The sequence below is a fragment of the Phoca vitulina genome, unplaced genomic scaffold (genome assembly GCF_004348235.1).
Source record: "Phoca vitulina isolate PV1807 unplaced genomic scaffold, GSC_HSeal_1.0 scaffold8, whole genome shotgun sequence".
NCBI classification, from domain to species: Eukaryota; Metazoa; Chordata; class Mammalia; order Carnivora; family Phocidae; genus Phoca; species Phoca vitulina.
In genome coordinates this window covers 35,221,381-35,246,681 of record NW_022589711.1, presented here as the reverse complement: position 1 = coordinate 35,246,681, position 25,301 = coordinate 35,221,381, and the positions used below count along the sequence as shown (strand labels likewise).

The 25,301-nt window shown below is 47.8% G+C and overlaps 1 protein-coding gene across 1 annotated transcript; it reads right to left on the bottom strand.

Moving 5' to 3' along the window:
- Positions 1 to 1,853: 1,853 nt before the first annotated feature.
- Positions 1,854 to 25,278, bottom strand: CUNH3orf52 (chromosome unknown C3orf52 homolog). Its single transcript, XM_032406242.1, has 6 exons — positions 25,141 to 25,278; positions 19,251 to 19,380; positions 12,395 to 12,522; positions 6,091 to 6,161; positions 2,522 to 2,703; positions 1,854 to 2,023 (listed from the first exon to the last, which is right to left on the bottom strand). Exons 1-6 carry the CDS (start codon positions 25,276 to 25,278, stop codon positions 1,854 to 1,856), a joined length of 819 nt encoding a protein of 272 aa, XP_032262133.1.
- Positions 25,279 to 25,301: the final 23 nt, after the last annotated feature.

Sequence of the window (25,301 nt, the reverse complement as noted above, 5' to 3'; positions counted from 1 at the left end):
TTAAGTCATTGCTCTTTTATTATCAACAGCAGCCAAACTATGGAGAGAGTCCAAATGTCCATCAATGGATGAAGGGATAAAGAAGATGTGGTGTATATATATATATATATAGACACACACACTATGGAATATTCAGCCATAAAAAAGAATGAAATCTTGCCATTTGCAATGACACGGATGGAGCTAGAGTGCATCATGCCGAGTGAAATAAGTCAGTCAGAGAAAGACAAATACCATATGATCTCACTCATATGTGGAATTTAAGAAAAAAAACAGATGAACATATGGGAAGGAGGGAAAAAAAGGAGAGAGGGAAGCAAACCATAAGAGACTCTTAATGACAGAGAACAGAGGGTTGATGGGGGGATGGGCTAATGGGTGATGGGTCTTCAGGAGGGCACTTGTGATAAGCACTGGGTGTTGTATGTAAGTGATGAATCATTGAATTCTACTCCTGAAACCAATATTGACTGGTTAACTAACTAAAATTCAAATTAAAAAAAAAGAATCATTGTTCTTTGAGAACTGGAACATTATCTCTGTAGGAAACCAGCTGTCCGGCTCACCACGAATGGCCCAGATGATCACAGGGGGTCATGGGGGGAGGGGAGGTTTAACCTTCAGGCTCACAGTGTACATGAACATGGAAAACTGGCCTAAGAACACACAGGGTCTCACTGGGCCCCTCCCAAGGGCCTCTACCTATCCTGCCTATCCCTGCCCGAGCTTGTCCCCTCCCTCAGCCTGCCTGCCTTTTTTCTAGGTCTCTCTTCTTCCTTCCTCACTTCCCAAATGGTCACTGTGTCCTCTTCCATTTGACTGATACTCATATTCCTGAAAATATCAAATGGCACAGATACTGCACCTGCATGCTCTAGAAAGTGGACATAGGGTCATGGAAACACCCTCTCCCCCACAGCACAAATGTCTCAGAGGAACAGTACAACCTCCTGCTTAGCTCCCCGCTGCATCCGTGGGGCCCGATGCAGAGGCTGGCCCTGGGCAAGTGTCTCCAAGGCCATCTGCTCAAAGTCTGCTCAAGGCCTTCTCAAGCTCTCCCCAGGCTCACAGGCCACTTGCCCTTTGCCCTACTCTGTATGGCCTTCCCAACCCAATCATCTTGTCAACTTTTTTTCACCATCCTCCTCTACCTTCCTCGCCAACATTTGGAAAAAGCTGGTAACCACCATAGTACAGAGGGGGCTCAGAAAATCACGACCAGTCACAACACACAGCGGCCACCACACACAGCTCAGGCAGGTGCACCTCCCCTCTCTCACCTCTTTACACAGGAGGGGTTCGAAGGGCTTGCTTTCTTTCTTCTCTTCTTTTTCTCTCTCCTTCCTTCCTTCCTCCCTCCCTCCCTCCCTCTTTCCTTTTTTTTTTCTTTCTTTCTCAAATTCCTGTAGAGGGGGGTATAGCCTCTTCACTCTCCACATGTATGCCCTCTGTCTGGCCCACAGACGCAATTTATTCAGATGCTCTGTGAGGAAACTATTCATTCCCAGCGACCGAAGATCTGACCTTCTGAATGTCATCCTTTCTATTTGTTTGGGAAAAAGAAAGCTTTCAGAACTGCTTTATGTAACTCTTTGCCTTCTTAGACAAGGATTAAGCCTACTTTCACCTCCCATCATCAAGAAATAAGCGTCATTATAATAAGCGCCCCTTCTCATACTATGTAGCGACAGGGGTGCTTTATAATCTCTCTGTTCTATCTTCTAACGCGAGGCCGGCTGGCACTCTGCCTGCTGCTGGCCCACCTCCTGATTGGCCTTTTTCATTCATTCAACTACTATTTACTGCTACTAGTGTGCGGAAAGTATTTCTGATGGATCGTGGGTGATGGACTATCAGAGACGGCCGGCCTCGGGGCTAACAAGCGCCCATGCCTCGCCCGGAGAGGAGTCAGAGTGGGGCATGGGACCAGAGGCCCGGCCAAAGTTCTCGTGCAGATGCAAGGGAGGCACCTCTCCAAGGCCTGTCACCAGGTTTTGTGCGAAGTCTTCAAAGTTCTCAGATTCTGACAAGCGGGGTGTCCTTCAGGCTCATTAAATAACATGCCAAATTTCTCATCGCACTCTTGGTTTCAAAAAGTAGATAAGTGAGTTTACTATACTCACAGACTACTTTGCCTTGTTCTGCCCCTCTATTAATGTAACAGACTCAGTGGCCTTCAAGCGAAAAAGACATAGGTTCCCCATGTTGGGATCATTATTCATTTCAAATTCAGTACTTTTGCTTCTCTTGTGAAACCGCGGCCTTTCCACGGAGCTTACTAATAATATTGCAAAGTGGGGTACGGGGCTTCAAATGTGGGTGAGCGACAACAAGGAAACATTCAGCTGTCCTCATCTTAACCATTTACTTGTTTTATCCCAAATACTCCGTCTGCTCGGGGAAGGCAGGGACCGTGTAACCTCCACGGAGCGCGAACATCACCAGCGCAGAGATCAGACCCCAGGCAGCTGCCCTCAGCCGGGCTCACCACAACTCTGCCTTCCTGACTTCCTCCACTTACCGTAGAGCAAGAGGGACGCTGGATCCAGTCCCAAGGTCTCACAGCCAGGCACTCCCCGATCATGCAGATTCTGTAGCAACACGCCGCGCACCAACTCCTTACTCATCCTGTACTTCATAAAGCCGTCACCTTCTGAAGGAACCCCAAATTGCAGGTGGTAGGCTATCGTGGCATTTTCGTCGCTGAAAGACACACCAAACAGAGACAGCAACACGTGTCAACAGAATCCCACTGCAACTCAGGAAATTGGCTTTAGCGGGACCACATTTATAGTTCCTCACATTCTTCCAGGACAAAATAGCAAAGGGCACACTGTTCTAGAAGAACCCTCTTCCATAGTTTCCTCACAAAAAGTTGAGGTGACCCTAACCTCTTCCTGGCACCTAAAGCCCAACCTCTAGGAGATCACTGGAAGAGGCCACTGAAGGGAGTCACAACCCAGCTATTGTCCAGGAAGACCCAAGGCTGGCCCACTGTAGGCCCCAATGCCAGCCTTTTATCCCCTGGGGCAGGGAAGCCACGTTCTCCTCTTGTATTCCCTGCTCCACGTTCCCACACTCCATCCACCCTCTCCCTGCCCCGACAAGCTATTGGGTTCAACCAGTTCATTCCTTGACCTATAAATTATTTAAGGTAGGACACAGAGCTCCCTGCCACCTGCTCGTTGCAGAACTCCTGAACTCCCACACATAGCTCCATGTAGCAGCACCAATCAGAACACCGACCCCCCCCCGTTTGTCTCTAGACTGAGAAACCTGTTCCGTCCCGTTTCCACCTCCCGAGCCTCCCAGCTTTGCAACTCACAGTAAAGACACCTAAGGAAAAGGAGTTTTCATCTTCCCACACGTATTTTTCCATTTCCAAAATGAAAATAATCATAGGGCTAACCTCAGTTCATTAGTAGCTTATACTGCTCATTAAATGCTAGCTCAGCATTTAGGTGTTTCAAAGCTATCCTGTTACTTTGGTTCAAGAAGGCCCAGATTAAGAGCCAGTAATAAAATAATTAAGAGGTGGCCACATGTGAGACCCCGCCCTGCGGCGGTTTTTTACAGACTGGACACACTTCCAGGAGCCGGACTCAGACCGCTGTCCCTGCTAAGGACAGGAAACGAGCTCCCTCTTGTGGCCAGAGGTCACGTAGGCCAGGATTCTTGCATTAATGTGGCCGTTTATGAACTCTGCGACAGCCAAGCCCTGTGCCCAACGCTGTCATGCAAATGAGCAATTTACCATCAAGACTCTGGAGGAAGTCTCTCGGGTTATGGATGCTGCTACAGAAAATAGCTAGAAAATGCACGTTCACACTCTTAGCCTGCCACCCAAGTTTGCAGGTGTCCTTCTTTGTCCCCTGTGCTCCACCTTCCAATTATGGCTATCCATGGTCAACGTCTAGACACACAGCCACCCTGCACTCCCGCAGGTGGGCAAGGGCTCAGGCTGGCTTTGCCAATGACCAGAAGCTGACTTCTAGAAGTGAGAGGGTTGCCCTGCCTAACTCAGTCCCACTAGTCCAACCTAGTCCCACCGTGTCCAGTCACCCACTGGGGGAGTTTACCTTACAGCTAGATTTTGAGGGGGAAAGGAGGGATTTCCAGGAAAACAGAGAGCCTGCGGGCTTTGCCTCCACTGCCCACCATTAGAGTGGGCCCGGAAGGTGAGGAACCAATGGGCATTTTTGCAGGTTCCTGCAGGGGCATGGCCGGGGCAGGACCGAGGTCAGTATCCCCTGGAGACACAAACCCAGCTGTCAGGGGTCTGGCTGTCTCCTGCCCACTAGCGGCAGCATATTCTGGGGGGCAATGGCTTTTGTTTCTCAACTCAACATTGTTAAAACTCTGCCTGCACCTCTTTCTTTTCTTTTCTTTCTTTCTTTCTCTCTTTCTCTCTCTCTCTTTCTTTCTTAAGATTTTATTTATTTATTTGACAGAGAGAGACATAGCGAGAGAGGAAACACAAGCAGGGGGAGTGAGGGAGGGAGAAGCAGGCTCTCCAGGGAGCCCGATGTGGGGCTCGATCCCAGGACCCTGGGATCATGACCTGAGCCGAAGGCAGACGCTTAACCGACTGAGCCACCCAGGCGCCCCTCAAATAACTTTTAAAAACAAATTCTCTAACATTAAGTCTTTAGATTTCTAGCCATGTTTGACTCAACTTTCTGATGTTTTTTTCCCCAAGGTCGACCCCAACCCATTATGCAATCCCACCTCCTCTAGACCCATAATCTGGGGCTGGATTTTTGGAAAAACCCTTCCAGTTGAATGCCTTTCCTTTCTCAGCTCTGTCTTGAAATTGCAAGTTGGGGCAAGTACATGGAGGAAAATGTGTTGGGCTTTTTTCTATTGGCATTTTAATACCAGTAATTTGGGATTAAAATGAGCAATGTCAGAGAGGTCACCATAAGGTAACATGCACAGTGGGGCGTCCATAAAGAAGGAGGAAGAGTGTCGTTGCCAAGGCAACCCACCACTGGAGGCAGTTTCAGACTTCAGGTCCCTTTTGGTCCCATCCCGCTGTGCTACCACCTGCTTTACATGCTTCCCCTCTCAGGTGTACGAAGATTACGGTCTGGGAAATGTATAGCTGGAGAGGGGGGATTTCAATACAATACTATCTGTGATGGTCACGGTCCAGAGGTATCTTAGGAATTGTGGATAATACAGCTTTGTCACCTAAATCTTATTCTAGCAATAAAATGACAATCACATGTACACCTCTTGTCTAAGTTCTGTAAACAGAGACAAAAATATTTAAGATTAAGAAATGTAAAAAGAAAAACTGTATGTGTATGTATAGGCTATACGTGTTTAGTACATAAAGTATATGTGGTAAATACACATATAGAAGAAATCACACCAAACAGTGGATGGCAGTCCATTCAGTAGAAGGGAGGAAATGTACTATGTGTATGGAATTGACTGGAACATGCAACATCCAAGGGTAGTAGGCTGGGGTGGAAGGGAGAAGGTAGACTTTTCCTGTATTACATGTCTTTATATTTTTAATATTATACAAGGAGTATGAACTCCTATATTAATTATGTTCCTCAAAAGCAAAAGCTAGTATATGGATTATATCATTTACAGCACATCGCTATCTGAGATCTGGTTTTTTCTTTTTAAGTAGCCTCTGTGTCCAGCGTGGAGCCCAATGTGGGACTTGAATTCATGACCCTGAGATCAAGATAATCGAGACGTGAGCTGAGATGAAGAGTCCGACGCCTAACTGACAGAGCCACCCAGCCACCCTCTGAGATCTATTTCTAGTCCTATCCCTAGCTTATTTTGAGCATCTGCTGTTAAACAGGAATGGTTTACCCGGGACTGGTTTTCCTCTCTTCTGTGTGACCTTGTTGAGGCATATAATTAATCTGGGCTTCACTTTGCTGCTTTGTAAAATCAGGGAGTTGAGCTAGTGGGTGTCCAAAGACCCTTCCAAGCCAACAGTCTATGATTCTATCTATCATCAGTTCCCTTTGTCCTTTGAGACTCAGAGGTCCTTCTAGATAAATGGTGATGGGTGTCGCTTCCCAGAGAAAGAGACCAACATGGAACGTTCCACATTCTTACCTGAAGTCCGTCATTTCCACTGAAGTAAAATAACGACTCAGCGATGGGGATGAAGTGTACACATCTGTGAGCTAAAACAAATAGGAACAAGTTAAACAAGCCCACACATTACAGATGGATCATATTGCGTATCACCTGACAAAGCAAAACTACTGGCAGACAGAGATTCCATGCTAGCTCGGAATTCACTTATCCAGAGGCTCTGGATCGAGAAATAGGAAGGTGTTGGGCCTACCTACCCCAACCAAAACTCAACACTCATTTAAAAGAACTTCATTTCTAAGGAGCAGGTGACCAGGCTGGGATTTTCAACATCTCTCACATGTTGTGCAGACACCTGCAGCCTTCGTGAAGAGCATGGTCAGCAGCCAGAGCCCCCACAGACCCCGAGGACCCGTGGGAAGGAGACAACACTGAAGTGGCTGGGAAGGCGGCAGAAGAGGCCACTCAGGACCTGGAATGTCACCAGACAAGGGCTTGTTCTCTCCTTTCTGCGGAGCTTCATTGTAAGGAGACACGGCCATGGAAGCCCCAGGTGTGGCACTTTCCCCTGGATGAAGGGACTGAGTGGGGCTGGTCTGTAATTGCAGAGTTCTTATTTCATGCATCAAAGACTGCGATCACACACCAAAAATGACACCTGTGTGCTCACTACCCAGGTTTCACAGCTACACATTTTACCATAGTTAGTTCAGCCCTTCCCTCGAAAAAACAAAACAAAGCTAAATCTACTCCTACACACTATTTTTCCTCCCTCCCGCCCCCAGCACTAACCATTGTCCTGAAGTTGGCATGTATCCTTTTCATGCAGGTTTTTATAAATGTAATACTTTTTTGTACAATCATAACAACTCATAATTACTTTGTTTTTATTCAAATAAAAGGTGGCATATTCTGCACAGTCTTCTGTGACTTGTTTTTTTTTTTCATCCAAAATTGCATTTGATATTTACCCCATAATGGTACATCGAGATGGAGGTCATTTAAGCTGACTTCTAACTCCTGCAGAGATCCGATTAAATGATTACACCAACTTTTCCATTCCCCCATGCTGGTGATGTGCAGTGTTTGCAATTTTCTCTTATCACAAACTATGCCCAAGTAATCTTCCTGGAACATTTCAGTGCCTCTCTTCTGATACATGTAAGAGTTTCCCTTGAGTATGTGAGGAGAAATGGAATTGCTGGGTCCAAGAGTGGGTGCATCTCCAACCCACCTAAATCTTGCCGAATTGCTCTCCATCTCAGCACTTGGCAGTGTTCCATTTCGCACGGCCTTGCTGCCACTTCTTGTTACCAGATTTTTTTAAAATTATTGCCAAACTAAGGGGTATAAAATTGTTTACATTGTTTTGATTTGCATTATTACAAGTGGGGTTGAGTATCTTTTCAGGCATGTTTATGAACTCCTTTAGGATTTTGCACCTTTGACATGCCTCTTGGTTTCCTGTCTTTCTCTTGAGTTGTCTGTTTCTTGGCTGTATCTGTATCTTTTCTATCTTAAGTGTCTGGTGTTATACTCTGGACACTAGCTGCTTTTACGTTATCATTATCTTCTCCTTGTCTTTGATTAACCTTTTCATCATGTTTCAGAGATGGGAATCCTAGCCTAGTAGGACTTGAGGATGGGTAGCTGAATGTACTTACATTGCACTTTTGTGAAATAGGCATTTGAAGGTTAAATGCCTTGGTCTTTTGCAGAGAGCTTCTAGCATAAATCGGGAGGACTGCCCTGGGATCTGGCTTCGCTCTCTACCCTGGACCCAGCTCTGGGGCTGGAGTGAGCCCACCGCCAGGCCCACTCCTGCCTAGCCTAAGTCAGCCTTAGTGGAAGGCTCAGGGGCATCCAGGGGCAGCCTGGTGCTGAGGTGAGTGGCCCAGCTGCACCCATGACCGCTCAGTGCCTCCTCACCTCACCCAGTACAAGCAGCAGACACACCCTAAAGAGCAGTGCCCGGAGGGGAGCTCGGCTCATTTTGTCTCCCACCCAGTTCCGAACAGAATCTCAAGGAGCCTACATTTCCACAATACACTCCCACTTAATTCACCTGGTGACAATTCAGTCCCTTCAAGGTGGAGCAGAGGGGATCAGAGCACCTACAGTGTGTACACCTCTTGTATTTTTGTTCCGAGCTTTATAAGAACCTGACATAAGCGGCGTCACCACCCTTCCCTTCTTACTAATAATGAAAACAGCACGCAGAAAGGGTATGAAACCTGCCCGAGGTTGCTCTGCTCATAAGGAATTCAGTCCTAGGGGTGATAGACACTAAAACCCACTTTCTTTACATTTGAGGATGAAGCAAGAAAGTGTCCTGAATAGCAAAGACGAAAGAAGCATAAAGTGATAAGAACCTTGGGGGAAACTGACTGAGTCATCTTACAGGTTTTGAGCCCCCGAGAAAGAATGCTGCCAGAGGCCGATGCAGGAATAAGAAAGTGGCTCTCACAGGGCTGCTCCGAACAACAAGGAGGCGGAGGATGCTATGGACGGGGTTTTATTTTTCTAAGCACTTCCTTACATACACACACACACACACATGCACGCACGCATGCACACGTACACACATAGGCACATACATACACGTGCACGCATGCACACAAACATACACATATACATGCATACACACATGCATACACGCACACGTGCACATACATACATACGCACCCCCCCACATGCACATGTACACACATAGGCACATACATACACGTGCATGCACACATGCACGCACACATACATACACATATACATGCATACACACATGCATGCACGCGCACGTGCACATACATACATACGCACACCCCCCCACCCACACACACGCACGCATGCACACGTACACACATAGGCACATACACGTGCATGCACACATGCACGCACACATACATACACATATACATGCATACACACATGCATACACGCGCGTGTGCACGTGCACATACATACATACACACCCCCACCCACACACACGCACGCATGCACACATACACACATAGGCACATACATACACGTGCATGCACACATACATACACATATACATGCATACACACATGCATACACGCGCGCGTGCACATGCACATACATACATACGCACCCCCCACCCACACGCACGCACACATGCACACGTACACACATAGGCACATACATACACGTGCATGCACACATGCACACACACAAACATGCACATATACATGCATACACACATGCATACACGCGCGCGTGCACATGCACATACATACATACGCACACCCCACACACACACACGCACGCATGCACATGTACACACATAGGCACATACATACACGTGCATGCACACATGCATACACGCGCACGTGCACATGCACATACATACATACGCACACCCCCCCACACACACGCGCGCACGCATGCACACGTACACACATAGGCACATACATACACGCGCATGCACACATGCACGCACACAAACATACACATATACATGCAGACACACATGCATACACGCGCGTGTGCACGTACATACATACACACACACACACCCACCCACACACGCGCACGCATGCACACGTACACACATAGGCACATACATACACGTGCATGCACACATACATACACATATACATGCATACACACATGCATACACGCGCGTGTGCACGTGCACATACATACGTACGCACACCCTACACGCACATACATGCGTACACACATACATACGCATATGCACATATGCACATAAACATAAACAAACATGTTATGGCAGGGATGGTGTCTTTCCAACCTTCTCTGTTCCCGCTCTCCTCTCCTTCCTTTTTAATCCTTAGGGCCTAGTATTCTTTGGCACATAGTCGTCTCTCAGAAAAAAAAACTAAGCTATAATTTTCCATTAAGAGCTGGAATGGTGTACCAGATCACTTTTAGTGTCCACTCTGATTCTTTTTGGTGACATGGCCCCCTGCTGTCATTGGGACATGTCCACATATCTGGGAGCGGTTAACCACTTACCCTTACACTGCTATGGGCCCAAAGAAGTGAAATGGGGGGCTCCTCACCCCTGGCCCTGGAGTCCCACACTGTGCCTATGAGACTGGGTGCACGCTGAGCTTGGCACCCGGTGAGCTGACTCCCGGGGTTGGGCAGAGCCGCTAACTCGAGACCAGGGAGGTATGTTCCGTGTTAGCAGACCTGCCATTGTTAATGCCTGCAGCAGGGACACGGGCCAGGGTACCACAATGCGCAGCTAACCGGCTGGCCGAAGCAGAGCGAGGGCCCCAGCAGGAAGAGAAGAAAATTCTGGCAGTGGGATAAGGGAGGGGCTAGGAAAACTGTTTAGAAAAGCAAGACAATAAAGCAAAAGCGAGGACATGGTGTTTCACTCTCCACTCCCATTTACCTTCCATATCTGGAAACTTCTAGAAGTTGGCCTGAGTGAATGAAAGAAAGGGGCTCTTGACCTGACAGTAAGACTAATACCTCTAAGGTCTCACTTTTGTTCCTGAACATACTTGGTTGGGACACCAGGGGGCAGTAGCTTTTTCACCTTGCTGTGCCTTTACTTTTATCATCTGTAAACCAGACCATGCTTTTAAAAAAAAAAAAAAAAGTGTTTTACAGAGTTCTTTATATGCATCTCATGTGCACCTGTGGGTATACAGTAAAAGTATAGCGATTCCCATTTATCAGGGAAGGAACCAGCTCGAGCAGGCCTGTGCACTTGCCCCAGGGATCATGCCAGTCCCTGCCCCTTTGCCACTACACAGCAATGAGCTAAACATACCTACAGGATCTGCTCGTGTCTGGCTCTGTGCAAGAGATATGGCTCTGAGGTGAATGATTAACATCCACGTCCCTTTGACTAAAGAATTCGGTCTGTAACATGTGACATGTGTGGATGCTGCATCATCTCATTTCTGCTCAGCAAATGCAAAACCCCTTGACGAAAAAAACAATCAAGAGGAAAAAGGCAAGAGGCTATTCACTCAGCAACTTGCTCTGGAAGCAGGTGAAAGAAAAAGAGGAAAAGGGGCTTGCAGGTAAGATTTAAAGAAGGAAAAGAAGGAGGAAGAGAAGCCCAGATAATCATCCCAGAGCACAAACCCCTGTGACCCGAAGGAGCAATCAAATAACATGCCCTTGGGTGCCCGGAAACTAACTCTGGGGTGACCGAGATGGAATCACCTCCTGGGAAAGCTTTCATAGGAATCAGATGGAAACCAAATGAAGGTGACTCACCCCATTCCACCTATCAACTGCAGAGAAGGGTGTAATGGATGGCAGGCTGGTCTTGCTTCTACTCTCTTATCAAATACTTTTCTGGATCTGGCTGCGAACCCAACCAGCCCTCATGGTGACGCTGCATGCCCTCATCATGCACAAAGGACATTCTCCTGCCTTTCCTGCTCCAAGAACAAAGCCACCATCCACCCACTCAGCTACCCAACCAGGAGCCTGGAGTCGTATTCTCCCTCATCCCCACATCCAATCAGCCATAAAGTCCCGTTGAGTGAGAAGACCTCTTAAATCTCTCTTGAATCTTCCTTATCGCCCCTGCCACTGCCCTGGGTCAAGGCCCCCGCATCTATCACCAGGACTACTGCAGCACCTTCTAACTGAGCTCTCAGCTTCCAGTGTTTCTCCACCACCACTCACAAGGGCTAACATGAAAAGCTGACCAAGTCAACAAGTTGAAAATGTTTCAGTACCTTACCAAAGAGTAGGAAAACCTTCATGCCTCACCCCTGCAAGTCCCCACCGCACGGTCCACAAGAGGCAGCAGGACACTGTGGGGAGATCCCCTAGTATTATCTAGAACACTCCTACCTCATATTTCAAGACTCACCCTGAGCATCACCTCCTGCAAGAGGCCCTCCAAGCTTCCATCTGCACCTCAGGTAGTTTAGGTGACCCTCCCTCGTGCTTGCAAAATATTCTGTACGCATCTCCCCAATAGAACATATCACACTGTTTAGAACTATCTATTTAACTGCTTCCTCTACTTGCACTGAGCCCCCACTGAGGGCCCAGACTCTGTGACCGTGGCTCTCGGCACGCTGTCTAGCACATCACAGGTCCCCCACAACATGACAGGTTGAATCAAACGTAAGACTAGAGCGAGGAGACGGAGCACTATCCTCCAGGATGCATTTCGCTGGAGGGCAGGGCTCCTCTCTCAGGCTCTGCACTATAGAAAATTCTAAGCATCAGCATCTGCCCAAATCCAGACAAAGAATCCAAGCCTGAAGCTGCTTACGTGATTGCTCTACGCCAACTCCTCGGAGAACCCACATTCTAATGGTAAGAACTCTGTAAACAATGCTTAAGATATAATTACCCTTTCCGTGAGCAGGTGAGGTAACCCCTCCTCGGTAGCACACTCCTCTGGAACCTTTAGCACGACCAAGAAAGTTTTATTTGATGATAACTCAAGTATTTCGTCTGCATCTTCGTCGACGTAAGTTACTAAAGGCGGGGGGATAAAAAGTAAAAGTAAACACATGCTTAGAATAATAATTTCTTTTTTTTTTTTTTTTTTAAAGATTTTATTAATTTTTTGACAGAGAGAGACACAGCGAGAGAGGGAACACAAGCAGGGGGAGTGGGAGAGGGAGAAGCAGGCTTCCCGCAGAGCAGGGAGCCTGACGCGGGGCTCGATCCCAGAACCCTGGGATCATGACCTGAGCTGAAGGCAGACGCTTAACGACTGAGCCACCCAGGCGCCCCAGAATAATAATTTCTTCCACTGGCTGCTGTAAAAGACAAGGAGCATTCATCAAGGATAAAGCCTAGACACAGTAAGCAAGTACAAGCAGAAATGCTTTGTCTTCCTGGCGATACCAAATAAAGACAGGGCCTGGCCTCCAGTATGATAAAAAATTGTTTGTTTTACACCATAAGAGCTCCCAGATGCCACTGAATACAAACTGGGGGAATAGCCGGTGGGAGGGAGCGGGAAGAACATGAATTTCTTGGCTGAACGGGACCTGCAGCTTTAGCTATGTCCACAGGTGTCGAGGCAGGTGTTGGGGCAAGGGTCTAGGGGGTGAACCATGGGTGATGGGGGCCAGGGGCTGGGAGCAAGGAATTTCAGTGAATCACCTCAGTCCAGGGCTGTCAGAGACCCTGATGCGGAAGGGACATCATGGACCAGAACAGAGCGGGGACTAGACAGGAGCACGTGAGCCATGTCCTGACATCTCCCAGGAAGACAGAAGATGGGCAGGAAGCCTCCACTCTGCAGTCTGTCCCACAGGAGACAAATGTTGACACACTCTTTTTTTTTTTTTTTCACACTGTTTATAGAAGGGAAACCAAATAGCACTCAGAGCCCCAGGGCCCGAGGGCCTTGCATTCCTGGCACAGTGCTGTTGGTGCTCTAAGGATGGTGAGCTAACTGATTTTTTAAGCAGTTAAAGCCAAAGGAAAAACACACAAGGTCGGGGGCCCGGCGCTGGAAGCTGGCACTCGTGGTAAGTCAACACTGCTCAGCCGGCTCCCCGGCGGCCTCCCCGGCGGCCTCCCCACTGGGCCCGCACAGGAACCACGGCTCGGGCCCTGAGAAAGGCGTGGGTGGCGGAACTGGGCACTCGCCTTGCCCTACACTTGACTCTCAGGTCTCATGCTTCAGACAGAACATAAGCAGCCTCTTTGGCTGGACTTTGAAAAGGCCCTCAGTGTATGAGGGAAAGGCAGGTGAAAAGAAGAATCCTGATACTTACTCCCTGGGAGGCACGAGGAGCAAGGGGACGTGCAGAACAGAGTTCTCAGAGCCTGAGATGAGCGGCTCCGAGCGGCCGGCTCAAGGCTGGCCCCCGGCTGGCCTCTGCGAACCCGAATCTGGGGAGGGTTCCCACCTCGCCCTCCCAGGTGGTCCCCCTGTTGACACAAGCAATGTGGCCGAAGCTGACCACCTTGCCTTCCGGGGATCTGGAATTTTAGCATGTGCCAGGCTGAGGCTGCCTCCGGGACCAGCCCCAGTAAAACCCTGGGCACTGAGCCTCTGAGCTTCCCCAGTAGACAACACTTCTCACGTGCTGTGTTGTCACATGTCATTGCTGCGGCAGTTAAGTGTGTCCTCAAGTTTGTGCCTGGTTTCCTACTGGATTTTGCTTTATTTCATTTTGCTATGATAAATCACAAGTGATGTGATCTGACATGGGGCCTGGGAGCAATTGGTCAAGAAAGAATTCTTGATACATCATTTTTGGTGCAAAAAGGGTGTTTTATTAAAGCACGGGGACAGGACCCGTGGGCAGAAAGAGCCGCACTGGAGCTGTGAGGGACAGCTGATTAGACACTTTGAAGTTGGGAGAGGTAGAGGCCAAGGAAGTCTCCAAAAGGATTTCCACATGGTCAAGAGGACTCAGGGGTTCCTGGAGGCCTAGCTATTGTCAAGCTTGGGTGTTTTTTTTTTCTTCTAGAAAGGCGTTAACTTAAAGACAGTTGGGAGTTCCTGGAGGAATATGCTACTCTCCCTGAGTCAAGTATTTGTCAATGGGCTGCAAGTTTTAAGGAATTTAATTTTATCTACATTTCCCTTTGCCTTTGTTCCTCACATCAGTAATCATCTCTATGCCTATATGCTGAGTCCCATGAATTCTCCCAGCAAATCACTAGATCTAGGAGTGATCTTGAGGACCCCAAACACAGGGAATTAACCCCCCACACCCTTATTTGCTGTAAGTCGTGACATTATTTTGTCTGACTATAAAGTTAAGTCTTTGTAGTTTGAAAACTTGCCAAGGAAATTGTAATAAAACAAGAAAAAAAATACAATAACCCTTTAATCAACAAGTTTTCCCTCACATTTTACGTTACATATTTTAAGTCTTGGGGTGCCTGGGTGGCTAAATCAGGTAAGTGTCTGCTTTCTGCTCAGGTCATGATCCCAGGGTCCTGGAACCAATGGGTTAGGGGTGAGCAGGAGGCAAGATCCAAACGCAGAACTCTGTTTCTAGAAGTTTGCCAGTGAAAAAAGAGAAAAAGAAAAAAATTCCTAGAATGAAGTAGCAAGATTCTGATGGAAGAAGGTTTTGAAGGACAGACAATGCTAGCACATTTCAAGAGGCCCAAGTTGAGAAGAGCCTGAGGATGCTTAGCGAGACACGGAGATATCTGAAGGTCCATGGGTCAGGAGGAGCTGGGGAGGATCCTATGGGAGAGCATAGGTGAAGAGGTTGGTCCTGGGAAGGTGGAGAAACAGGGGAAAACACAAAGAAATTTCAAGGAACAGGGCCTATGGATTTGCTACTAAGTTCCTGCCCCCAAGGACCTTGCTAGTTTATAACTTGCTAATGCTGTCTGCCGAGGATTTTCCCATGAGTCACCCTACACTGGGGAGCACTGCCTTGTGCAACCTGTCCGCCTACCAACACTCTGTGACAGCATAAACTGCGGCTCTTACACCCAACGCAAAGACAAAACAATCCATTCAACACGCGGCACTTCTGAAGTCCCTGCTTACATCTCAGCACCATAGCGCTCCTACTCAGGGAAAAACTTGTATGGAAACACAGTAAAGAAGTCAGGCTTTCCCCATCCATAATGCTGGGGAATATCACATAAGGGTCCCTAGAGTGCTAAATCTGATCACCTTTAAACTATACCTCTAAGTATCCACCTACTTGTCACAGTTTGGCTTATACAATATTTAAAATTCTTTGCCACGCCAACGAGAGTTTCACTTGTAGGGTGTTACTCAGGTCTCTCCCCTCCCTGGCTGGGGCAACTCAGTGAAAAAAGCAGAACCCCTGAAGATGCTTAACTGATCTTCTAAATTGTCCAGAAAGAAGATGACTTGGGGGGGAGGCTTCTCCCCCCCCTTTTATCATTTATTTACATCAAGGAATTTATACTTCTTTAGGGAGAAGAAGAGAATCCATCATTATCTTTTCCCTGAAGAATGGAGACAAAACCACGCCTCCAGACTCAACAGGATTCCCTGGGCTCTGCTCCCCAAATTGGCCACTTTAAGAAGATTTCCTTGTCTACCAGAGCCTCTCCCGCACAGTGTGTACGCAGCCCCAGCTCAATGCCGTACACTGAGCCGTGGTCCTGAAGTTGTCATCACCTCAATGGCATGTCAAGGGCAAAGTGGCGGGAGGTCCAGCCCAGATGCAGGCAATAAAGGGTGTACAGTCTGTAGAAAATTAACAATAAGAAAACAGTCCACAGTTGACAGTCATTCTTAACAATGTCAGTGACAGGATAGACCTCCGCACTGAACACCTCACCCTGGGTACCCCACTGTCCCCTCCTCAACTCGTTACCCCTTCTATGTCAGGACCTGTTTATTGTCCACTTCTGTGTGCACTCCATCTCCACAGTTATGAACGTCTCTGCCTCTGAGCCTCAGTCTGCATGCTACAGAGCCTGGTGACAGGACACTGAGGAGCTGGAGGGCGGGAAGAAGGAGGCCAAGGTAGCTCCCAAGGAACCTCACTTCTTAACGAAGCCAGCCATGCGTGTAGCCCTTGGCTCTGCCAACACTGTGCTTTTCCAGACAGCAGTGTTTTCCTCACAGTGCTCAGAAGTTCTATGAGTTCGATTCCTATCACTGGGGCTCGGCCATGAGGCAATGGCCAATTACTGCACACGGTCATCCCAGAAGTACCTACAGAGCTGCTCTGGGTGAGGCTGGGACTGTCAAGGAGGGAAGGAGGAGAGCCCTGGCCCCGCCCCTTTTACCCATGGTATTCCCCCACCCCCACAGTCCCACACCATGACTCTCCCCAAAGGCCCAAACCCCTGAGGGCTGAGGTGCCAAGTGAAGTAAAAGTATCTCTCGGATTATAAAAATGTGACAGTGTGCAAATCTCTTTACAGCATTAACATTTGAAAATACACTCTTATAACCACATTGAGAATGAAGTTTGCACTACAAGTATTGCAGAGTTCTTCCCTGAATATTATCCAGGGAACTCTCATGTCCCTTGGGAAATGATGGAAGGAAAAGAAATTCCTTCCTCTGCAGATTGCTGTTGGGCAGTTGAAGAGGTCCGATGATTTTTGAGAATGGAAGACAGCTCTTGGGTCTTGTGCTTTAGAATCCTGAATTTTAAACCAACTGGATCTGCTGCATCCTCCTTTGTTATAGGCCCCAGAGGCCAACAGACAAATTAGCCAATGTTCAGGAGAGCACCACCTAATTGTGATGGGACAAGTTGCACAGCTCAACTTGTTTCGACATCCACGTATGGGAGTTGATGGGAAGAGGGAGTAGGAAGGCTCACACCAAAACTCTTGTCCTCAGCAGGTCGGAGGAGGTGTAGCACCTCTCATCAACTTCTCCCTAACTCGAAACCAGCCTGTGGCCTCAAAAGATCACCATCCCACCTCAACTATGCCCTAAGTAATTAAGCAAACATAGTGCCATCAAATTTCCCTATTCCTTCAGGGACTTTAACACCTTGAGACAGGAGAGGAAGAAAAGGAATAGGAGGTAAAGGGCAAATGTAGTTCCTGAAGAAAATTCCCAGGACCCCTTCTGGAGAGACTCAGGGGCTCCTCATCCAAGATTGGGTTAATTAAGAAGAATCCGACTCAACTCAAATCCTTGTGGAGACCAGATCACCCTCAAGAGTATCCCAACTCCAGAAAAGCCCCCCCACTCCTGCAATCACCCCCACTTACAAATAAAAACAATTTTCTTCTTTCTTGTTTTAAAATGGAAATGAATGCCCACTGGAGGGTGCTATGTTTATTCATCATGAAAACCTTAATATCAATAATCATAAAAAATTAGCAACTACCTAAAAAAGCTTTAAAATGGTATAGAAGACTATATCATGCAGTCATTTAAAAAAAAAAAAGTGTTCACAAATAATTTTTAGTGAATTGGCAAAATGGCCTCAGTATAGCATTAAAAACCCTAAAGGTAGGCCCCAAGATGATTAAAAAACAATCTGATCGGGGCACCTGGGTGGCTCAGTCAGTTAAGCATCTGACTCTTGATTTTGACTCAGGTCATGATCTCAGGTGGTGAGATCAAGCACCATGAAGGGCTCCACGCTTGGCTCGGTGGGTTAAGTGTCTGCCTTCGGCTCAGGTCATGATCCCAGGGTCCTGGGATCGAGTCCCGCATCAGGCTCCTTGCTCAGGAGAGCGCCTGCTGCTCTCTCTCTGGCAAATAAATGAATAAAATTTAAAAAAAAATTAGGAGTCTCTCTCTACCTCTCCCTCGCCTCCTCAGCCCACCCCACCGCGGCTCACACTCGCGCTCTCTTTCTCCCTCTTTCTAAAAAAAAAAGGAATTAAATAAATAAAAAACAATCTGATCTCAAATTATTTTAAAAATGCAAGTAAGAAAAAGAAGAAAATATAGTGAAATATTAATAATACGGATGGGCTTTATGGGTAACTGAACATGTATTATTTTCATATTCATAATAAATAATAAATAAAGGGCACCTGGGTGGCTCAGTCGGTTAAGCGTCTGCTCAGGTCATGATCCCGGGGTCCTGGAATCAAGCTCTGCATCGGGCTCCCTGCTCCGCAGGGAGCCTGCTTCTCCCTCTCCCTCTGCTGCTCCCTCTATTTGTGCTCTCTTTCTCTCTCACTCTCTCTCTCAAATAAATAAATAAAATCTTTTTAAAAATTTTAATTTTAAAAAATAAATAATAAATAAAATATGTAAAGTATATAGTTAGCACCGTGTAAGTTTTTGTTTTGTAAACACATACAACACAAATATAATAAAGTTATTTCCAAAATAGTTAAAGTAATGACAGCATATAGATACATGGTTCTATAAAGTTTTTAAGATGTTTTCAAATGGGCTATTCATTATTTATCATTATAATAATGTACTCGGTATATCAGAGGAAGTATAATAATTATTTTATGAAACAAATGAAAAAATTTCAAATGAGTAGGTGTAGAGAAACAGTAAAACATAAATTAGTGTTTGGGTAAGTTAAAATTAAGAAATCTTCAAGATCCAGTGGGCAGAGTTTAAAATAAAACATTGGTCTCCATACGTCTTTCAGAGCTTATTAAACAAACAAAAAAATGAAATAAAACAAAGAACCATGGATAGCTACCACCCATACAACAATCCCAAGCCAGTTTTAAATTCATATTATAAATAATGAAATAGCAATGAGCACATCTTCCATATCAGTGTAACTCATAAACGAACATTAAATAAGTTCTTCAAATGCATCAGCTTAGTCCTGTTGAAATCCTCTTACCTCCAAGAAGACATAAGCTTATGATGATGACTACAATGAGACCTAGGAAAACAGAGGCGATGACCATCCACAGTTTGCACTTTCCAATCAATTTCTTATTACAGGAGCTCCAAGGGTTCTCCTTGTTGGCCTGGAAAGCAGAGGGACACTGTGAGGCAGTCACTGGTTTCAAGAAGCACTTCTGAAAGCTTGTGAAGGGCCACTGATACAGAAATGAAGGCAGCAGGATCCTGCCCTCTCTGGGCTACACTCCACGGAGTCAGGTTTGCAAAGAAGCGGAATGTAACCTCACACAGAAGGGAGGGAGGGGCGCCTGGGTGGCTCAGGCGGTCAGCTCAGGTCATGATCCCAGAGTCCTGGGATCGAGCCCCCGCTCAGGCTCCTTGATCAGCAGGGAGTCTGCATCTCCCTCTGCCTGCCCCTCCGCCCCGCAGCTCGTGCTCTCTCTCTCTCTCTCAAATAAATAAAACCTTTTTTTAAAAAAAGTAAGGGAGGGCGCCTGGGTGGCTCAGTCGGTTAAGCGGCTGCCTTCGGCTCAGGTCATGATCCCAGGGTCCTGGGATCAAGTCTTGCATCGGGCTCCCTGCTCAGTGGAGAGCCTGCTTCTCCCTCTCCCTCTGCCTGCTGCTCACCCTGCTTGTGCTCTCTCTCTCTCACTATCTCTCTCTCTGTGTCAAATAAATAAATAAAATCTTTAAAAAAAAAAAGTAAGGGAGAAAATACCCTGGGGGCTCTGAGGTGAGGTTGTGGGGGGGGGGGGGAAGCAGGACTTTGAAGGATGGGCAGAGAAAGGCATTCCAAATCCAGGAGAGAGCATCCTCAATGTTGATTCATAAGGGAGCTAGCTGGCCAAGAGGATCCTCTGACGGGAATGTGGTGGATTCCAGAAGCAAGTCACGATAGTTAAGATTAGAGACCGTGAAAGCCTGGAGCCTCCTCGAGAGGGTTTTCAATGCCGCCAGAGCAGTCTGGACTTAATTTGCTGTGTGCTGGGGACCCGTGAAAGGTTTTGGAGCACAAGAGCCGAGCTGAAGATAAGAGAAGAATGATGTGTGGTTTAGAGCGGGCACACCAAGAACAAGCGAAGAGGCTGCCGCCGCGCCCCACACTGCGGAATTAGGGCCTGGAAAGGGAAATGCAAGGCAGCTTGGGAGCCACACCAGGAAGGGGGCGGCCATGGGGGTCGTGAGGCCACAACAGCCATGCTTGATTGGTGGCCAACACCGTTTCATTTCAGTCGAACGGCCCTGCAAGGGACGCGTTAGCCCATCTCCAAGATGCAGTTAGAGCAGGCGGGACGGATCCCTGCTGCGGGTCACGGCAAAGCTGGCCCCTTGCATCCACAGCCCCCCGAGACACGGTGCAGAGCCCCAGGTTACGAGCGCGTCTGGCTGCCGTGGGGTGCCTCCGCTCAGGGCCACCCCCGGCCCCTACCAGCTTCTGTGACTCCTCTCCATTCCCACCGAGCCGTTCGGGAATTCCCACATTGAGTCCACGGACTCCGAGGGGGCAAAGCGTGGCTCTGTATCGGCATTCCCCGCCCACACTTGAAGGCAGTGACTGCCTCATTCAGCAGGTTACTGAAGCTCACCGGCCCTGACATCCTTAACTGTAAAATAAATCTAGCTCCCAGGGCTCTTGTAAAGGCTAGAGATCGTGGACATGAAGCACCTGCTACACAAATGTTAGGGACCCCACACATGGGAGCCATCATTACTGTGTTCTCCAGTCCCACAGAGCAGCACCTGGTTGACTTTCTTTCCCTCATGCCTGTGGTGATGGCCACCAGAAAAGGAAATCGTTCACTTCAGGACGACAGTTCAGACTTGCTCAGTGAGAAGTTCCCAAGCCTGGCAGCACGTCAGGATCAGCTGAGGAGGAATTTAAACCACACACCCCTAGGCCCTACCTGGACACAGGGGACTAGACTGTAGAGGAGGTGGGGGGTAGGCCCCAGCGTGTAATTTTTTTATTTATTTATTTATTCATTTGAGGGAGAGAGAGAGAGAGCACATGAGTGGGGGGAGGGCAGAGACAGAAGGAGAGGGAGAAGCAGACTGGACGTGAGGCTTGATCCCAGGACCCTGAGATCATGACCTGAGCTGAAGGCGGACGCCTAACTGACTGAGCCACTCAGGCGCCCACCCACCCCCACCCACCCCACCCCCCACCCCCATTCTGTAATTTTGAGCCTCCCGAGTGAATCAGTTGCTTTATCAGGGTTGAGACTTCTGTTCTGAAGCCTCATCACTCTCCAGGAGCCAGGTCAGATCTCTCCTTTTGTGGAGGCCTCCCTGCCACGTCGCCCATGGAGAGATATCCCAGAACATGAGCTGTCCACACAGCACATTTGTCCCTGCTTTGTCTGGTTTCATATTCAAATATAAACAGTTATCAGCCTATCTTCCAAGGTAAACTGAAACCGGATAGAAGGAGGGGTGGTTCTTAAACTTCCTCATTCTTATATCCCAGATTTGTGCCTCATTCAGGTATTAGGCTCTTAATACATTGTAGAAGGTTCTAGAACTTTTAAGAAGGTACTTTGAGAAATTCTAGAGTGGAGGTCACACTTTGGAGCCCCTGAGTACACTTTACACTGGCTCTTCTGGTCGGGTGTGAGAGGAGCAACAAAGGGAACACCTGGACAGAAGAAAATGCTCTTGAGGTAAGTGTATTTCCAGAGTCCAAGGACAGAGCCACCTCTCACCCAACCCGAAGACTAAAAACTGCTCCAAAGACACCAAAGCCAAGGGCTCAATAAGACACATGGGAAAAAAGTCCCAGGACAAGGAATCTTCAACTTCCCAGGGAACAGAAACATATCTTCCTACTTACAGAGCTCCTGAGAACAAAATGACCTCATGCCATTTTCAGTCCTTACACAAGAAGCAGCCAGGACCATAAGATTAGTACAAAATGAAAGGGGCTGGAGTCTCAAATGAGCCGCAAAATGAGGGTCAGTGAACCTCTTTGGCCTCTTGTGGCTCCACTTATGATTTCCCTTAGAAATAATTAACTAGGACCCTGGTGCTATGAGGAGACCATTACTCTGACTTCCTAGGGATAGTCACCTCACTAGTACACAGCCCCTCGCCTGTAGAAAATGCCTCTTCCTGTCCAGCCCAAAGCTGCCAACCTACAGCCTGGCCCCTTCGCTGCCTGCTGTCAGCCCTAGGGGAGAGACACTATCCTTTGCAAAATTAATCTTCACAGACTTTAAGTCATTGTGAAATAGTCCATCAGCTTACTCCCACCCAAGAATAAACTACAGTGCTTCTCAGCTCCCTGCACATTAGAATCAACCAAGAAATTTGTATTTTTTAGATGTTCCCCCAGGAGATTCCACTGTGCCCTGAGGGTGAAGAGCCTCTGATAGAGTCGGTGTGTGCCACCTGCGCTGAGACTCCCCTAAAACCCAGGTCACAAGGACACACTGCCTCCTTCACTAGCATCTTCTTTGTCTCGTGCCCAAATTCTAGGTCACGAGGAGAAGCCAAGGCAGGTTTTTCTACAAGGTGCTTTCCAGAGATTTTTGCAAACTGCCTCTTACATTCTATGATTGCATTATATGGCTGGAGAATTTTTGTGGCTTTCCTCTGAACAGGCCCCCAAATAGTCACATCCCCCTTCAGATAGGGATCCAAATACATGACCTAAGGCCCTGCAACAATGGCGAACTCTCTCTCTCTTAGACACAAAAAGCTTTTCTTCTCTTTGGCTCTATTAAGAGCAGATATTATATACATTTGGAAAAATTTTCTTAGCACTGTAGGAAAATCTGTACTTTTGTAATCTCATTGTGGGATTTAATCCACTTGTCCACCCACAGAAAATCCAGCTGATTCTTGTCCTAAATTCTGAACAATGCATAGCAATGGGGCTAATTTCCCTCAAGCTCCAAGCCCAGAACAAGCAAGGGAAAGTTCTTTCCCCACTGCCTTAGTAGACTCTCCCAGATCTGCCCTTCCAACTAGGAAGTTACCCATGAGGTGGGATGTCTTCTTCCCAATAGTCCCAAACTGAGTGTGGAGGCTGCTTGAGATTCTCTCCCTCCCTCTCCCTCTGCCCCTCCCCCTGCTGCTTGTGGGTACCTGTGTGCTCACTCTCAATAAACAAATATATCTTTAAAAAAAACAAAATACACTTCAACTTATTCTATGTAACCAAAGAGAATGATTAACACCTTAAATGGAGATTTTTTTTCTCCTTTTAAATGTTTCCTGTTCAAATATCTGAATGCCCTCCAAGTGTTCACGTACCCTTCACCTTCATGCCATTCTGTCACTCCCCATAGCTTTTCCTATTTCGCGACCTACAAAGCTAAATCACGAGGAAGTCTAGGCTATCAGTGTACAGCTGGCTGATGAGGAAGTAATTAGAATACGAAAGAGCCATCTCTCCTGGGTAGGTACTAAACAATTATAAAATACTGATGCCCTACATGCGTGTGCCATGTTCTTCTACTCATCTGTTTTCAACAAGGCATTCCCAGGCCTCCTAGAGAAGCCCGGTTAACCTCATTACATGACCATTTAACGACAGACCTTAGCACCGTGACGCAGGGCACACCTTTTAGTGGTAAAACTGTCACCAAAACTCCTATCTCTGGATTCAGTCCCAGGAGTCGTTGGTATGTCCTGGATCTACCTAACATGAGGCAGTCATTCCTAGACCCTGGCTTGGAGGACTGACACAGCAAGCCCACAGCCGTGGCCACTGCACAGAGAACAGACCATCTTCGTCCAACCTTCATTCTTCCTTGGTGTTCATCTTTCACTCAAACATAAAGTCCCAAATCACCCTCCAGGGTACCTATAGGTCCTCAGAAAAGCAGACTTTACAGTGTTTCCAGGAATCGATGTCGAAGCAAAAGCAAAGCTTTCCCCTTTCGATGTCCTTGCTTATCCCTTAAATCAACAGGCGAAGAAGAGTCAAAGGGGTGGGAGTGGAGAAGTGGGACCTCGAAAGATCAGGTTGGAGCCATATATATGGGGAGCTCCAAGCACCCTGTAAACCTCCAGCCAATCCTAGGGGTTAATCAGAAGGCAGATGGCTGTGAATTCAAAGTCTCTGCTGTTTTACAAGCATTTGATGAGAATGAATAAACTTCCCATCACTGCCAGAGCTGGATCAGAAAAGAGCTCAGCCTTAAGCACCGCCATGACTTGCTGTAGAGATTGAGAGGAGGGAAAGCAAATGAGGCTAGTCTAGTTCTTGGGGACAAACACTTTGAAATTACTTCCCATCAACTGAGCAGGGCGAGTTCAGTCGCCTCTCCCGGTTTCTTTTCCTGCCAAATCAAATGGCCAGATCAGTAAAGGACAGAAAGTGTGTGTCTGGGGGATGTGAAGCGGGATAGGGGATGATGGGCAGTGGGTGAGGGCTAGGGGGAGGGTGGAAGCAGCAAGACAGAAAAGCTAAGGCAAGGAGATTCTGAAGAAAGAGCGAAGACTCCATCTATCACTCTAGTTCTTTCTCCCCGCTTGAAAAAGAAAAAACTTAAAGTTACAGAGCTTTTTAAAACCACCTCTATCCCTGGGGACTCTCTCCGAAGAGAGGGGCCCGTACACGAATGGTGGCAATGGTTGTACAACATACACAGTTGTACAACCTGTGTAGGGTTCCTCAGGTTCCATGGGGGTCAGAGGGATCGGAGGGGTGGCAGGGGGCCCTGGCGGGCTCAGGATCGGAGGGGTGGCAGGGGTTCTGGCGGGCTCAGGCGGAAGCGCACCCCCGCGTGCGCTCCATTCAGAAGATTCCAGGGCGCACAAGCGCTCCGCGTCTGAGACGCCGGGACGGTTGGCTGGAACCCCGCAACTTTGAGGGTGCCAGGCCCGGGTCCTGGCCGGCAGCCCGGCTCACACCGCCCGCAGCGCCAAGCAGGCCTTACCTGGGCTGGGCAGGGTTCCTCGACCGAAAGAGGGATCACCTGGACGGTTCCATTGAGAGGCTTCTGCTCGTCCGGCTGCCCCCCGAGCGCCAAGAGCTCCAGGTCTTCCCCCGGCGATGGGGATCTGGCCCCTTCCATGGACGGGCAGAGGAGCGCTGAGC

Coding starts and splice junctions, on each gene's coding strand:
- CUNH3orf52 (XM_032406242.1), bottom strand. CDS start 25,278: ATGGAAGGGGCCAGATCCCCATCGCCGGGGGAAGACCTGGAGCTCTTG. Junction 19,381..25,140: donor AGGAACCCTGCCCAGCCCAG/GTAAGGCCTGCT, acceptor TCTGCTTTCCAG/GCCAACAAGGAGAACCCTTG. Junction 12,523..19,250: donor AAGCTTATGTCTTCTTGGAG/GTAAGAGGATTT, acceptor CCCCGCCTTTAG/TAACTTACGTCGACGAAGAT.